Source organism: Brienomyrus brachyistius, chromosome 7, assembly GCF_023856365.1.
Source record: "Brienomyrus brachyistius isolate T26 chromosome 7, BBRACH_0.4, whole genome shotgun sequence".
Classification (NCBI taxonomy): Eukaryota; Metazoa; Chordata; class Actinopteri; order Osteoglossiformes; family Mormyridae; genus Brienomyrus; species Brienomyrus brachyistius.
Genome location: NC_064539.1, coordinates 18,055,533 through 18,070,127, shown reverse-complemented (window position 1 = coordinate 18,070,127; position 14,595 = coordinate 18,055,533). Strand labels below are relative to the sequence as shown.

General features: G+C 40.3%; 1 protein-coding gene across 2 annotated transcripts in view; it reads right to left on the bottom strand.

Moving 5' to 3' along the window:
• The window catches only part of ric1 (RIC1 homolog, RAB6A GEF complex partner 1), a 59,666-nt gene extending 50,874 nt beyond the window's left edge, over positions 1-8,792 (bottom strand). For both annotated transcript variants that reach the window (XM_049021116.1, XM_049021117.1), the window contains exon 1: positions 8,175-8,792. In XM_049021116.1, the coding sequence (XP_048877073.1) occupies positions 8,175-8,315 (141 nt within the window). In that variant the 5' untranslated portion in view covers positions 8,316-8,792. The remainder of the gene's footprint in view (positions 1-8,174) is intronic.
• Between the last annotated feature and the right edge of the window lie 5,803 nt (positions 8,793-14,595).

Sequence of the window (14,595 nt, the reverse complement as noted above, 5' to 3'; positions counted from 1 at the left end):
ATGAGCATGCAGAGTACGTTTGTCTTTTATGTTTTGTTACCTTACAGGGCTATAGAGGGTATGCACTGATGTCACTTTCTCACCAGAACACACCCCAGCAGATGGACTGAGTGGTGAAATTAAAAAGTGCCATGTCACTGCCTGTCAGGGAAACTGCAAAGCAAACAATTATCTGCTAAAACTGAAAGCAGATGGACTTGACAGGAAACTGTACAACTTATCAAAGCACCAGTGGACCACGGACATTGAAATGTAGCCAGGAAATTAAATGAATCTGCACATGGTGAAAGGTCAGGTGACTATCACAATGATTATAATATCAGATCAAACAGACAGAGTTGCTAGTATGGGCACATTGCTGGTCCCATGCCAGTAAGGTGTGGCACTCCCCGGGCCTGGATGCATGTGGCGATACGGTGTGGAAGGAATTGTACAACCATTGTATCCTGTTCCTGCAGCAAGTCAGCCCCAGATGTTGTAACTGGCCCTCAAGATCCTGCAGATTGGATGTCAACTCAGACCCAGCGCCAAACTGATCCCACACATGTTCAATTGGGGAAAGATCGGGGGGCCTGGCTGGCCACAGGAGGACCTCAACATGACGTAGGCAGTCCGTAGACACACGTGGCATGTGTGCACAGGCGCTGTCTAGTTGAAAGACTGTACCAGGGTGCTGTCTCAGGAGGGATAAGACATACGGATGCAGGATGTCACTGACGCTGTACTGTCAGGGTCCCCTGAATGGCTACCAGAAATGACCTGAAGTCATACCCTATGACTCCCCACACCATCATATTACACTGATATGTATCTCCATGGCACTGGCAGGATTGATTCTCTCCCCTCAGTGCCACCATATACGCACACAACATTCATTGGGGCTAATGCAGAACCGAGATTCATCGCTGGATATGGTACGACGCTACTCGTCATCAGTCCATGCCTCCCGGTTATAGCACCACTCCGAATGCAGCCATCTCTGCGCTACTGTCCCCATTTTGCCCCAGCTTAGCCTGCATGTTATTTCAGTGTTCTTACAGAATGTCTAGTTTCCTCACACAATCAAAAAAAAAAAAAAAAAAACACACACACACACACACACACACACACACACACACACACACACACACAATAGTTGACTCATATCCTATAGCGACTGTCTTGCAGTCTTGCAACGATGCAGCATCCTCTTCAGTGTGTTTGGCAGACTGAGTAGGAAATGGCACCCCAGAGATATGTTCCATTGATGGAAGATACACCTCAGTAAATCAGAATCACCTTCAATGAGAAGAATAAGGTTTTCATCAGTCATTTAGATTACTGCTGGGTGTTTTACACAGCCTTTGTGCCACTGAGGATCCATTAGTGATGCAAATATAATATGGAAACAGTTTTGACTAGTTCAACAGTGCGAAACAAATACATGCAACAGATATTTAAACACTTTTGCACGCAGAAAAGAAGAAAAAAAAAAAAAAAAACTTGCTGTGCAGTACAGTTAACACTGAACAAACTGTATATTCATCAATTTTCCCTAAAGCATAAATCACAGCATCCCAAAAGCTATAAGTCAATTTTGAGGTTGAATTGGCAATTATGTACCCAATAAATCGCGGACAGCTTACTCTACATGGAGCAAGCTGAGGGAGGCGTAAAGACAATTTCCCCACAGAGGGATCAATAAAGTATCAATTGAATAAAAAGGAAAAAGAATAACAATATCGTTCTGTTGAAGTTCACAGCTATATGAACGAATTTCCCCCTGTTTGCTCCAAAGACAGGTGAGGTACTTTTCACAGTGCAAAACAGAAAACAAACATACTTACAATTCAGCTGTTCAAAGTTTGCCTAACTTCTACACTATCTTTATTAAACAAAAAAAATCTTTAATATATCCCAGCTTGCAATACACTGGGACCAATATGACAAGTGCACATGCTGATTATGAAATTAAAAAGATCGTGGAAGGAGATTTTAATGACTTTTCAGGAAGTTTATTGATTAGCCAGCAATTCAAAAATTTAAGTTGCTGATAAACAACACACATTTCTCTAGTTGTTTGTCCTATTGGCATAATCTACCGACTTTGCTTAAGCATAAACAGTGGCATGATGCTGTGAAAAGAAAGAAGTCATGAACCGAAGTGGTACAAATCAGGCAACACCAGAAAACATGCCATGAAATGTAAGACTGAGCATAGGCAGACATGCAAGGCACAAATAAAGCAGATGGTACTTGTTGCCAAGTGCAATGTAATGACATCATTAAATAAGCGCCAGACAAACACTACGATAGAAAACCACATGGAAACAATGATAGAAATAAGACATGCGTTTCATCCAGGTATTCATACCTATGAATAGAAATGATTTTAGTGATTATGCAAAATAATTGCGGTCAGATCAAATAATCTCAAATCAGGCAATTATGCATGAATCTGAGACAGGCCTACTTCCAAATAGTATGACGGCAGCAGCCTACAGGAATACTAAACTATGCATAAAAGCACCAGCCCTGTTTAAATGCAAATTATGCAAATTATTAAAGTAATGACGGATCCCCTGGTTGTTATAACATCAGAAGTGAAAAGGTTACTGAAAGGTATGAGATTAGAGATAATTTGTTTGTTTGCAGGGCCATTAAGAATTTACATACCAATGTCAGTCACACACCTGTCAGGAATGTGGACAATAATTGTTAAACACATTAAAAGATCTGTCACTTCTGCGACAAGGCACACCTGTTATAAGGCTTCAATAACCAGTAGTATACCAGAGCACAGCACTAGCTGTACAAGGAACAGGATAAACGGAGAAATACCTTGTCTTAGCATGTACAGGGAATGACACTTTATGAGGGTGGTAGTATACAATGCAAAACAATAGTCAAAAAGAGTTGTCTATAGCATTTTAAATATGGTATGAAGGATCTGAACATTTCCACAATTCTGTAATGTACAAGGCATAAAGAGAAATCATCCAGGAACAAGCTGCAATGTTTAAAATAAGGATTCATAGTAATGCTTAATAGTAATGACTAATGCATGGGCACTCAGGCAGATCTGTATCCCAAGACATCTTTGCTCAAAAATAAGCAAAATCATACCAAATAAAACATTAACCACTTATAAATGTTAACACATTTACAAGATAGATGTAAGGAAATTCTGGTTTCACAATAAGGCTGATAAAAACAAGTAGTTGCCGTACTTGTGTATGACTGCATCATAAGTGACCAAACAAATAAATAAATAGCCTGGGATGAAGAAAATGTTTTGTCTTTTAATTGACTGTCCAAATCACTCCCAGTACCTCCCTTGACACATTAAAGTCAAGGGACATGACCTTCCCTGCCCAGCTTGTGTGTCAGACTTTGGCTATTTTACAAAGCCATATTTGGTACATATTTTTATGTCATTTTTGGAGGTCATTGAAGTATAGCTTAGTATTCTCCAAGCTGAAGAATTCTCCCCTTGAAACAAGGCCACCAAAATCCACAGACACGCAATGCCAAATTGTCCCTGCTGTTGATGATCTTGGCTCAAAAGGGCGCCTGAATTTGGTCTGAAAACAGTGCCTACATGCACGTCTATTATTCTGGGAATGATCACAGCCTGGGAAGGTACTGCATCTGCTCCAAGTGACAGATGACAAATACAGACCCTCTTAGTGAATACAAGTATAAGAAATGGTTTAGAAATATTTTCATGCCAATTTTTCTGCACCATTATTCATATCCAGCACAATACTGAACTTCAGATATACTTTCCAGCCACACAACTGATGGGAGCTCCTTCCATTCACAACACTGCGCAAATTATTCTAGTTTCATACTGCAAAAAAACAACCTCCAGCTGAAAGACTGATGCAACACCCCAATGGCAGCCAACTCCAAGCCCGACAGGCCAGTGCATCTAAGTTGTTTTAGAGATTTAGATGTAGAAATCAACCAAGTTCATGCTTGTGGTGGAAATCCTTAAAACATTAACATGTCAAATGGAAATATTCAAAGTGCAATGGTAAACAAAATTCCTGGTCCCGTACGAACTCAGTTTTGGGTTCATGGTTCAGTGCCATTTCGGTATAGCAGAGAAAACAATTTCCTTTTTGTTTAAAAATTATTAAAACTTTAAATACAAACAATTAAGAATTTAAGACACATTTATATATTGTAAAAATAAAATTTAGAAATTAAAAATATAAAATCATAAAACTAAATCTTATGTAAATATTATGTAAATACTACTGAGTATGGTCTCATATATGTAGTGATAAACAGCCCTATAGCCATGCTTTATTTTTCAGCCTGGTCTGAATTTTCAGACAAAAGCATCTCAAATGTCACCGGAAAAGTAGCAGAGGTCGTTTCTGTCCTGCTCTGGTCATACACATATTCGGATATTGCCGTCTCAAATGAGTTAGCATGATGAATTAGTAGTATAGCCGAGTTCAGGTACAGAGCTGACAGTCAGTTCGGTCTTAACCGCTTTCTCCACTGTTGGTGTAATTTACTGGGAAGCCAAAAAGTTTCCAAACTACCAATTTAAGTGACGTGGGAGGGTCTTTAAGCTCTCCGGTACGGGCCATAACCAACTCACAGCCACAATTAACATTGTTTTAAGTGATGAATATCTATTCGAGTATTTAGGATTCAATCCATTCATCGAGTGCACCAAACCAAAAATGATGTACTGAATGGTAATGAATGATACACAATAAATACACATATTGTTAAACCAATGATGTCCCAAGCCAATATGAAAGATCAGAATCAGGGCCAATCTAGGCTTGATCAATTTCGGCTACTAGAGCACAATCTGTTTAACTTCCCACATCCACCTAATTTATGTCAGTTGCACAGATTCCAGGCATAAGCTTCTGTTACACACCACAATGAACCTGAGGGACGTGGCCTGAAACTACGAGCTATCGAGATATCACCTGTGTGGAAATTACTCAGATGAAGAATGCACCACTAGCTATTGCATGTGTATGTATATTTACACGTTTATTAAAAGATCAGATTGAGATTTGAAAATCGGGAAATATTAATATTGAATAAACTGGATCGGGGTACCAAAAAGATCAAACCATCCCAAGTTACAGCCCAAGGAAATATAATTACTATAGTGTCAGAAATTTTCTTGGCTGCATTCAGAATGGGCTGAAGAAAAAGGGAATCAAGCATAAAATTTACTCAGCGTACAAGATTTAGTTTAGACATTTGCCTTCTAACCCCTGGAGACTGCTGTAAGAATTTTTTTTTAACAATCACAATGCTTCACCTTTATACAGATTACAGATAGCATCGGCACTTCCAAGGATAACAGCTAGTAAGCGGATGGTAGATAAGTCAGACGGAAGGGAACACAATTTAGTTATGTTGTGCTTGCGGGGGGTTGGGGAGCAATGAAACCAGTTAAGAATGCTTCAAAAATACTCTGCTGGGGGGGAACCTATTATTCTCCCATCCTAGAATTCAGACACTAATTGATGAAGACTTTGTAAATTGGAGATCTTTGACACAATGACCTACAGAGAAATCAATTACGCGTAAACAGGCACACGCGTACAAAAAACTTTGCACTGGGGCCAAAAGACCAGAAACTTACAAGCAGAGCGATTGCACAAGCAGACTTTGTATTAGAAAGCACCTAGCTCATCAGCAGCATTCCCCCTGCCCGGGACACTGTTCAGACATGCCCTAAAGCTGCTACTACCCTTCTCTGGCTCACATTCACGTGCCTGTGCGTTTAACAGCCAAAAAACTTCCTGCTTTCATGATACATAAGCGCACATGATCTGACAGGTTGCAGAGCTGGAAATAGATGTGAAACTGCACAAAAATGATAGAGAAAATGCACCATATCAGCACAGGAACCCACATATTGCCACATTAGAGAGAATCAGTGACAATGTCACATGGGATGTTTTTGATTAGTAAATATGATAACCATTAAAAAGAAAAAATATCATTATTGTAAGGATTTGTTTTAATTAGTTCAATGTTTTAATATAATTCAACAAAAGGGATCAAACATTTGAACAATAATTAGACCTGATATTGTCCAATCCTGAACAGTATCAATTTGTAAACTTCCTAGGAATACTTGCCCTGCCGGAATCATTCCAAGAGCAAAGCACAAGATCATCCAGGGTGTCATAAATGATTGGAGAGCATGATCTTCTCTAGGCCTCACATCAGATGCATTTATTGTTCATGACTCCAGGACCAGACCGCAGCTGACCAAGAACATAAATCCTCTCATCTCAAGTAGGCCACCTGCATGATCCTCAATGGTCCCTAGTCTGTTTTTGAACAGATTCCAACTCCAGCAGTTAAGCATGGTGGTGGTAGTGTCACGTTTACAAATGTTTTGCCAATACTGTGCTGTGAAAAATTTAAACCAAGAATTTCATAGATACTGATCACTTCAGGGCTGCTATACGTCAAGTAACCAGTTTGAAGTATAACAAAGCAATTGCCTTTTCCACTTTTGGGCATACAGTATGTTGTCAAAAATATAGGGTCAGTTTGATTCTATAGAGGAAAATTAATCAGATTAATCGACTAATCTGTAAAATAGTCGTTAGTGGCAGTTCTAAGCAGTGCCTTAGAGGTACAAATTAGTACTTTCTTGATAGTTTGGAGGCCAGGCTCTCTTTCATACTTCAGCCAGCAAGAATACGAAATACCAACACTTGAATTTTCTTTTAAAATTTTGCTAAATATTTTTCATAAAGAAAACCACTAAAGCATAAACACCCATCACAAAGAACTACCACATTTCAACAATACAGGCGTTCATCACAAATTCAGCCCTTGAAAATAAGTATTCTGCAACACAGGACCAGGGCATTCTTTACTGTTATATTGAATTACTGTACCACTGGGATGCATAGTCAACTAAGACAATAAAAGCCTGGGAATCATAACTGAAAAAAATCTATGGTGAAAACATGAGGTCAAAATTCTAGTTTTAGTCCTGATACTGCATTGCGAGCCATCAAATTAGTACAAAGAATTGCAGGAGCAGCATAGCTAGCTAATGTAAATAGCTAAACAACTAGCATTATTATTATGGTATGTCCAATAGCTGAATACACATAACCTGACATTTGATAACCTGTATGTTTTGCAAAGTACGGTTTATTTTTTACTTTGTAATGATCTTTTTGCTAATATTGTATTTGGTGTCATACCTTGACCTCAAATCATTTAACAGGAAAACGACAATACGGTGTAGAATTTTTTTTATGACAGGTAATTCGTAAATTAGGACATCTAGCAAAATTTGACCCTACCCTTTTCAGTTAATACTGTTTAGGCATATGGGCTCCCCTCCACAGTCCCGCTAGATAATCCCCATAATATTAATAATACGCTTCACACTAAATAAAGCTGCTATAACAAATGAAATCAAATGAATAACTTTATATTTACAAATATCCATGCAGTAAACATCCGGTAAATTGGCAAACATCAATATTGTTACAACAAGAAGCCTACAAGTCATATGTACAACAGATCTATAGCCGAGTCAAACACTTATTTTATAAAATTAGAGTTCCCTGACAGTCCTTATATTAGGTGGTATCGCTCACTGTGTAAAGCCGTCAAAAAATGACTGACCGTACTGTAATACTAACCTTTTCTTTTCGCTAAGGGGATATGAGAAGGGTGGCTATGTATAGTACGATGGTCAAATAAAGCTTTTCTCAGTTTATTCAGAAGCTTAACGTATGGTACGATTACGCTGAATACGTGACAGCTAAACAATAGCGATATAGATGTTATCTAATACATTAATCAATCACTGTCACATAAATCAAGAGTGTTTTTCGGACAAAAAACAAGTCAGCCCTAATCAACCGCTTACGATGTAAAAGCGAGACTGGGGCACACTCGTATGCCAAAGAAAAAGTTATACGCAGCAAAGTGAACACGATACAAAATCAAAACAAGCAGCAGACATTTACATGACAACAGGTTACGCTATGTTAGCTTCATGGTCTGAACTGTAACCTCACTCTCCGCCACCTTTCCTTCTCTGATCGGCTCGGGCTGGGCTGTCGAGCCACAGCTAACCGAGATGCCGACGACCAGCTGGTCGGAAGCTAATCCGCTAGCCGAGTCTCTCCCCCCGGTCCCCCTCGAATCCCCACTCCACTTACCCGACTGAACCAGATGCTCAGCTGAGTTTCCGACAGCACGGCGAAGTAGAACCTCTGCGAGCTCGGTCGGATGTGGAACGGTTCCTCCCCACTTTTTAGGGGGCAAAGTAGCCTCCGAGGCCAACCGGTTAAAAAATACATGACTGATCCCCTCTTGACGGTACGCCGCGGAGCAGGCTAAACGGCTATATTCCCGGCGCAGTCAAAAGTGAAATAGTTACACCGAAGCATTAACCGTCCGTACTCGCTCTCGGCTGCTACTTGCACTCCGGCTCGTACCGAGCTGGCTGGGCTGCTGGCCGCAGTTAGCGCGCTAACTGCCGCGCAACTAGCTAGACAGCCTCGCTGAATCTGGGGCTCCTCGAGCGGCGATAACGGCTGCGCTCGAGCTACGTTCGCAGTGTTAGCAGGTCAGCGCTATACGGAGCCACGGGAATCACTTCTCTACCGCACGGCCATCGCCAAACAACTTCATCGCTTCAATGCCGCGCTGTACTGTTCGATCAATGTCGCACACGACAGTGAGCCCTTCGCCGCCGCCGCCATGTTTTCTCTCTGTATTTATCTTCCATCCCATTCGCCATCCCTGGAAGGGGCCCCTTCCGCCCCGCGTGGCGTGGACAGCTTCGCAGCTGACGTCATTGACCGCGAAATGCGCAGCTGGTGGCTTGTCGGCGTCCCCTGGCGCTCGCGGTTATTTTTAGTGGTGCAGTACACGCGTGTGTTCAAGTTTGCTGCTTTTTAAAACCAACATGCTCCTTAACTCGGGAGGCCAAATTACATTATCCATGTCAGTGATGTGGTAAGTCCATTAAGTACAACAGGGTACAAATGAAAGCTGTACGTATTTAATATTCTCACTACACGTTAAGGTACTTCAACACAAAAATAAGACTCCAGATAATAACAAAAAAAGTTTAAATTTCGATCTAGCACAATTAGATACATCGATTTTAGATCAAATGATATGGTAAAAGAAATGACATGTATGTATTACTAACTTTCCATGTGGGGGTGTCGTTCTCGTATTATAAGGGACGCGATTTAAAGGGGGGGTTTAAAGTCTGGTTACCATTCACACTAAGTATTAATTTGCTTGAAATATATATTTATCCTTCTCCTACGCTACACATTTAATACAGGGACTTGAAAACGCCGTATGGTCAAGGGTGGTATTCAGTCCTGCTACCGTACAATTTTCTACTGAAGATTCGGTGTGTTGGTCCGTGTATGTTTCATTTCCAGGACTGGAACATTATTTCGATATTTTGCGACAGTTGGTGTGGGCGCACACTATTCATTTATGAATAAATGAATGAATGAAACTTATTGTCATTATACATTCAGTACAACGAAATGCTGTTTTGTTGCTCTCTGAACATTAACAAGAACACAAAAATAAGATCTCAGATAAACAGCATAAAACTGAACACGGACTAAAATATTACTGTTACTGGATGTGTAGAGTTTGAACGGACAGCATGTCCTTCACCACCCATTTAATATAATGTGCGAGTTGCCTCACTTGTACGTCACTTTGGATAAGAGTTTGCTAAATCAAAATTAGTGTAAGTGTAGATGTAAATAAAAACTGACCATATTCCTTGAGAGCACCATTCCTTGAGAGCACCACCAAATTTGGTAAGTAGCATCTTCATCTTCATCATCCAGTGAATTTTACGGCAAAACGACCAAACAGGAAGCGAGGTCATATCTCAGCAACTGAATGTTATGAAAAATTTCACAGACCACAAATTTTGTGCAGTCTTAATGATATTTAGTACCGATGATCTTCAGACCAAGCCTCACAAAAGGAATCAGATGGATTTTTGAAACTGTTCGTCCGTCACCGCCAAACGAATTTGATGGCAAAGTTGGCGTATAGGAAGTGTGGTCATATCTCAGCAATGCTTACTTGTTTTGACATTAAATTGGTAAAAGAGTAACAACGGCTTCCTGGGAATGTGCAAGAAATGTTATGTAATTTGACCACTAGGGGGCGCTGCATTAAGCAAAATCACATTTTTTCAAATACTTTTTCATGAATAGGCATTATATATAGTGGTTGTTATGCATGATGAATCTGCCAGTCCCATCATGCTCCCATTTTGCTAGAAGATGTCTCTGGCCATCTTATGTGCTCCTAATGATTCCCTGCGTAGTGTCACGATTACTCACACCTGTCACCCATTAGTAGCTTATTACCTATGTATTTATGTGCCTGATAGTGTCCTGCTACTCCACTGGTCGGCCCTCTTCTCTCCTGATTTAACCTCCCTGCCTCTTTTTTTGACCCTTCACTGTCCCTTTGTTGGTGATCCAGTGTCAGTTTGATAATAAAGTCCCTTTCAGTGTATTAAAGGCTGCATATGGATTGTCACTCCTTCGCTATGTTCAGATGTGACAGTCATCTTAAGAGATCCCAAGGACAGTGCCTGACAACATATCAACCTGTCAAGGCCATCATTTTGAATTTAATGAAAACTTTAACATTTTTGGAGGCCACAAATCTTGTTGAATCTTCACCCAATTTTGCACAGATGATCCTCAGACAGATTACCAGATTTGGCAGTGAATATGCCAAGCATGAAGGCGGCTCATTTGGCCAATCTTTGGTTAATTGCAGTGAAACTTGCGATGAGGGAATATAACCATACCCTTGACAAAACTGCATGAAGTTGGTAGCTATGCTCTGGTAGCCTGCCTGGCCCCATTACTGCTGCTTGCATTAAGGTGTTGGATTGTAGTTTGTTGTTTTTCGTGGGAACAATCATAGGATTATTACGTAGCTGCAAAGGCCGACTTCAGACTTTTTTGTACTTTTGTGCTACTGTAGTGTTGTTTGACCAGCCCTCTTCCCAGCAGCTTATTCAGTTAACAAAACACAGCTGGCCCTAAAGGGACTGCAGGTCTGCCGGCACCTGGGAAATGTCGGTCTGGATTTTCGGCCAGATGCCCCAGCTGCTGTCTGTGCTCTTGTCTCTCTTGGTTGTGTCGTTTTTATGTGTTTTGGACAAAATTTCACATTTCAGACCCTGAATTTCCCAGTGATTAAATAGACTTGGGAGGTTGTACTGCAAATAGGAATACATCTTCACATTCATGAGGGTTAGGGATGGAAGATACCCGTGAATCTGAAAATTCATGAAAAATATTTGGGCATCCCTAACCTCAAGCCGTAACACTTTACTAGCCTGAACGATAACATTAAATGTCTTTTTATTGCTAATTTCTAAACAAACTAAACTATACTATCTAACTAAGCCTTTTTAATATCATTTACAAACTAGGGATGGTAAGATTCACCAATTCTATTCAGGACATCAGCTTAAAAGTTCACTATGCAACTGTCTCGGGATGCATCATTTCTAACATATTTGAATGGGCAAAATCTGATTTATTAATATATCAATTTATTTAGGGAGTAACTGGCATCAATAATGTTTTCAGGGGTCATTATGCCTCCAGACCATGTTAGAACGTGTCTGTCTGCAAAAGCAAACTTTCTTTTGTGTCTGAGTTTGAGACGGTACAATAAAGCTCCTAGCTCATCCAGCTTTTAGGGGAATAAAATTCAGTCTTTGTTTTGTTCAAATTATGAAGCACATTTAGTAATGAGCTGGCTGGGAAGCACCAATGCCTTCCCTTCACTACTGCTTCTCTGCTGCCTGCAGGTGTGCCAGGCTGGAGCGGACTTTCCGGATGATGGTGTGAAGAGTTTGCTTTAGAAGCGTCAGTGGACCAGCTTCTAGCATCCCAGCGTAATGCCAGACAGACCAATATCAGATTATTTCCATTTGTGTTGCGTGGTACACACCCCCCTATCCCCAAAAAATGCAGTGATGTAAACTGATGTCTCTGAATTACCCATAATGCATGTGTGAGCATGTACTCTCTGATGCATTAACAACCCGTGCAGGGTGCACTGCTGCCTTGTTCCCTACGCCGGCTAGGACAGGCTCCAGGTCTCCCTGCTGTGAAACCTACACTGCAGAAAGTTAGATGGAAAAACATTTGTTGCTCCAAGGACCCCATCTGTCTTCCAAATAGTGAATTTAACGTGGGGAGAAAGCAGAGTTACAGCTTGGATGGGATGTCAACACATCACAGGGTGCTACACAAAGAAACACACACACTAAAGGAAATTTAGAGATGTCACGTTGCTTAACTGCATGCATTTGGACTATGTGGGGGAAACTGGAGCATCCAGAGAAAACCCACACTGCAAAAGGGGAACATGCATATTTCACATTCACAGAGTGAGATTCAAACCTCCAGCTCGGGAGGGAGGAGGGAATTGTACAAGGACCGTGCTGCTTTGAGTCTGCTGCTGGGAAATGCAGAGATTTATGTGTTTGGGTTACACACTATTCCTGGTAAGCCAAGTGTAATGCATTGCATGGGCTATTGCAATTAAATGTGAAGGAGAATGATATACTGTCGTCCCACAAGGCCTAGAAGGTCTTGAAGGTGTTGAATTTTTTTTTTGAGCAAAATAACCTGCAGTCCTGTCCAGGATAAGAAGTCAGAAGATGGATAGATAAAGTGACTTCATGTTCATATTGATTAGTTATTCTTGCTCTGATTAATTTTATTTATATGGTTAAAGTTGGAAATATGTAGCATTTTCAATATTTGTAAAATCATTTGTAGGATTTCAAAAAACGCCAGAAATGATTAAATACGATTAAGCTTGTAGGATGGTTTAAAAAATGGAAATTAGCACAGCTCTGCCTTTATTGTCAAATTAAAATTACCCTTGAAATTAAAAATATCATTAAGAAGCTTTTTATTTCTCCAAGGGAATTGTTTTACCCCCAACGTTAAACCACTATTTTAAAAACAAACACATAACTCACGTGACACTTTAACTGTAAGACCATCCACTGGAAGTCCCCTGTGGAACCAGTGGAAATTACTGGAAGTAGCTGTTTCAGCGATGTAGCTGTTAAAGCGTTTATGGTGCATTTTCACTATGCAACTACACATATAGCTACAGTGTGAAATAAAAATACTGTGCATGCTGTGACCCTGCATGGTAGCAGATCTGGACAACGCATGGATTCATAAAGATTAAATAATAATGTTAATGATGTTTTATGGGTCTTAATTATAAAAGAAATGGTGCATTATGGATCTTATATTTTTAAATTTCTTCTATGCATCTGTGATGAGGTCTATGGAACTATGAAACAAATAAATATTAATATGGCATGTTTTGCATATTAATTGAATATTAAAATTTAACACACTGGATGGCATGTGGCACACTGGATGCCATGTGTTGCAGTGGTTAGCACTGCTGTCTCACCCCTTTGGGACAGTGATTTGAGTCTCCACCATGCTTCTGTGTGTGTGGAGCTTGTATGTTCTCCCTGTGAGGTTGCCTTCAGGTTTTCTGCCCCCCCAGCAATCCAAAAGCACGCTGAAGTGAATTGCAGTTGCCAAAGCATGTGTGCAGACCCAGTGATGGGTTGGCAGCCCTCAAGGCTTATTCTCTGCTTTGTGTCCTTAGCTTCCAGGAAAGGCTTCAAACACTGGGACTCTGTACAAGACAAGTGCGTATAGAAGATGGATGGCTTTTACATGCATATTTAATTTCTACTACACAATGTATGTGATTGTCATACTGTCATGCATTGATATGATCCGTGATTTAATTATACTGAATGGATGGAGGGGAATATTAATTCTTTGCTGCCTGAACCTCCTGTTACATTTGGTCCTGAGTTTTATTCCTATCCACTGTCCACCCCACACTCGTCCACAGAGCCCTTCTATGAATACATATTTGCCTTCGGTTTCAGCTCATTTTGTTTATTGACAAATTGGCGCAATGTTTGGTTCACTTTGTTGTTCTAGTGCTGTTTAAACATGCAGTAAATCTGTATGATGGAAGCCACTGGACACTGCCGTGGCTACATGAGTTGAAAACAAAAGGGACATCTGTTTGTGAAACAGAAAGTGTGATGAGTGAAGAGAAAAGTAATGCAAGGTTCCTGTTTCTCGAAATAGCAATGGTATGCTATCTGCATAATGTTAGTATTGGATGTTGTATTTTCCTCATTACAAAGGTTCTTTTTTAGCATCCAAGCGCAACTAGATGATCCTGCTTTTCTGTTTAGGTTGCCAAGAAAGTATGTAAGGGTAAAACCTTCTGAAAACCCAAACTACTATCAGTTATAATATCTTTGCAACTCATACGTCGTGAATGTTCTTCGCTTCAGTTTTAACTGGCATGGCTTACTGGCAAACAAGCTTTAAAACACACATTTTAAGTTGAAATTTTAAGAATACGGTACAAATAGATTCAGTGATGACAATATTGTTTAAACTCGTGATATTAAACAGAATAACCGGCAAACAGCTGTGAGAAGAGCAGAGCTAATAGTGTGAAATAGCGGCCCTGTGGTGGAATGGC